Source organism: Punica granatum, chromosome 3 (genome assembly GCF_007655135.1).
Source record: "Punica granatum isolate Tunisia-2019 chromosome 3, ASM765513v2, whole genome shotgun sequence".
Lineage (NCBI taxonomy): Eukaryota > Viridiplantae > Streptophyta > Magnoliopsida > Myrtales > Lythraceae > Punica > Punica granatum.
The window spans coordinates 13,237,811-13,240,000 of NC_045129.1; the positions used below are offsets into that span (position 1 = coordinate 13,237,811).

General features: G+C 39.8%; 1 protein-coding gene across 1 annotated transcript; it reads right to left on the reverse strand.

Moving 5' to 3' along the window:
* Nucleotides 1-676: 676 nt before the first annotated feature.
* Nucleotides 677-1,134, reverse strand: LOC116200400 (probable heat shock protein ssa1). The gene is made up of 2 exons (XM_031531246.1): nt 1,027-1,134; nt 677-976 (listed from the first exon to the last, which is right to left on the reverse strand). Exons 1-2 carry the CDS (start codon nt 1,132-1,134, stop codon nt 677-679), a joined length of 408 nt encoding a protein of 135 aa, XP_031387106.1.
* Nucleotides 1,135-2,190: the final 1,056 nt, after the last annotated feature.

The following is a 2,190-nucleotide window of genomic DNA, read 5'->3' on the forward strand; positions in this document are numbered from 1 at the left end:
TAATTAATGGGTAATCTACGATAACTAGAAAAGTTATTAGTAATATTAAATTATTCTATAAAAAAAATAAATCATTTTTTATCATTGTTAAAATACTTTTAATAAATATATTAGATATTTCAAAATTAATTAAAATATTAGTATCAATTTTTATGAAATTATTTTTTTATTAATGTTTTGTAGTTTATATTATTTATATCCTATTTATTCTGTATTATTCACCCAAATATTTCAGTGCATAAGTTCTTTACAATTATAAATACTTATTTATTAAGTAGCTTGTAGTTATTTTAATGAATAATTATTTATTATTATCAATTACATATTTTACATTTTTTTTTGCCATGTCTATTTTATATTATTTAACAAAATATAAAAAAAGTAATTATTAAAAAAAAGGGACAGATCGTGAGTTCCGCAGGAAGGGCAGCGTGTTAGGTGAGCACGCCGGCTTGGTTAATATTGGACTTCCTGATCACCTTCACCGCCCCATATTGTGGCCTGAACAATGGCTCCATAAGCCACCGCTTCGTCGGGGTCGATACTCGTTGCAGAGCTCCTTCCAGTTGAGAAGTCCATGTTCAACTCCTCGAACCTCGCCCTTGTGATTGTAGCATAGAAGTCGATCTCAATTTATTGCCTGGGTGGTAGAGAGGAGAGAGTCCTCTTGGCCATCTCACAGGGTCCTCAGCCTCCTCAGGGCCCGAGCATTCCCTCTGATATCCTTCTTGTGCTTCCTCTTAAATTCTTGCACGAAGTGATTCACCAACCTGCTGTCGAAATCCTCGCCTCCCAAATGAGTGTCTCCGGCGGTAGCCTTGACCTCGAAGATCCCCTCCTCAATGGTTAAAATGGAGACATCAAAGGTCCCGCCACTGAGGTCGAAGATGAGGACGTCGGTGAGGTTAGACAGAGAGAGAGAAAAGAGAATGGAGGGAGGATCGAAGTTGTCCCGATAGTTCCCGACGGCCGTCGCCTGGGAGGTGTGGCGACCGTCGGGCCGTGAGAGCTCGAGATATCCCCTACTCTCTTTCTACTGTCGGCGACCTCGCCTTGGGGGTGGATGCCGGTGATGGCCGTCGGGCTCCCACTGCCCCCTCTTGACAGGGACCTCTCTTTGAGTTCACTGTTCATCGTCTTCTTGCTTTTTTTTTCTTTTTGATGATTTCTTTTTTAATAAGAAATTAAAAAAAAAAAAACAGGACAGGCAACCGGTTACACCGGCTTCCCTAATTGACGGCTCAGATGAGCCCGAATGAGCTTCTCTCATCTGAACGGTGGAAATCCAATCTGGGACCCGCCGGGGCTGGGACTGGATAAATTTCCCAAAACTAATATCTTCTTCAACGACCTCAGCCACTGTGGACATCAATCTTCAGCTGATTTCAACCCCCGGTTTTCAAATGATTTCACCATCGAACATTACTGGGGATAATTGCTCCTATGATGTCTGAGTTGACTTACAGAGCAGTCCGGACTGCAGACCCTAATACCTTAATAAATGCAGTATACCTTCTAATCAATAACGCTCGTGCAGCGCGAAATTCTATGAAATCAACGAAAATAGTTGTATTTTACGATCAAATAAATTACAAGATATTGAGAAATGTGTCCTAGTGCAATGGCATAGTATATCGGCATGGAATCAATAGATCTTGGATTTAAGAATCTGATTCTTTTTTTTTCTAAATTAATGTTTTTGTTTAAGGAAATTTTAGAGTAAGTTATATCTCTGACCTGGCCAATCCTAAATTCTTGAGATTGAATTATGAAAACAAATTTCCTTCTCCTTATACTGCCACGCAGAAATATATGAGAAGCTTGAAGGAGTACATCAAAGTGGTCATTAATGGAAGGAGTCCAAAGAAGAGGCAGAATACAGAACCAATGGTACATAAATCACCAGACAAGTGGCATAAGCCTGCAGTAGGATGGTTCAAGCTTAATTGCGATGGGGCCTGTGATGCAAATTCCTTTGATGCGGGTGCTGGGGTAGTTGCAAGAAGTTCTGCTGCATTTTTTTTTTTGTATGGATCCTTGTATCTGCAGGAAGCCTAATTAAGTTCCGACTAATCTAATCGAACCGGATCGGCCTATTAAGGGCTCCAACTAATCCAATCGCACTGTATGATTTTATAGATCAGTCGATTTAATGGACAAACATTAGCTACACGATATACTAATACAAGC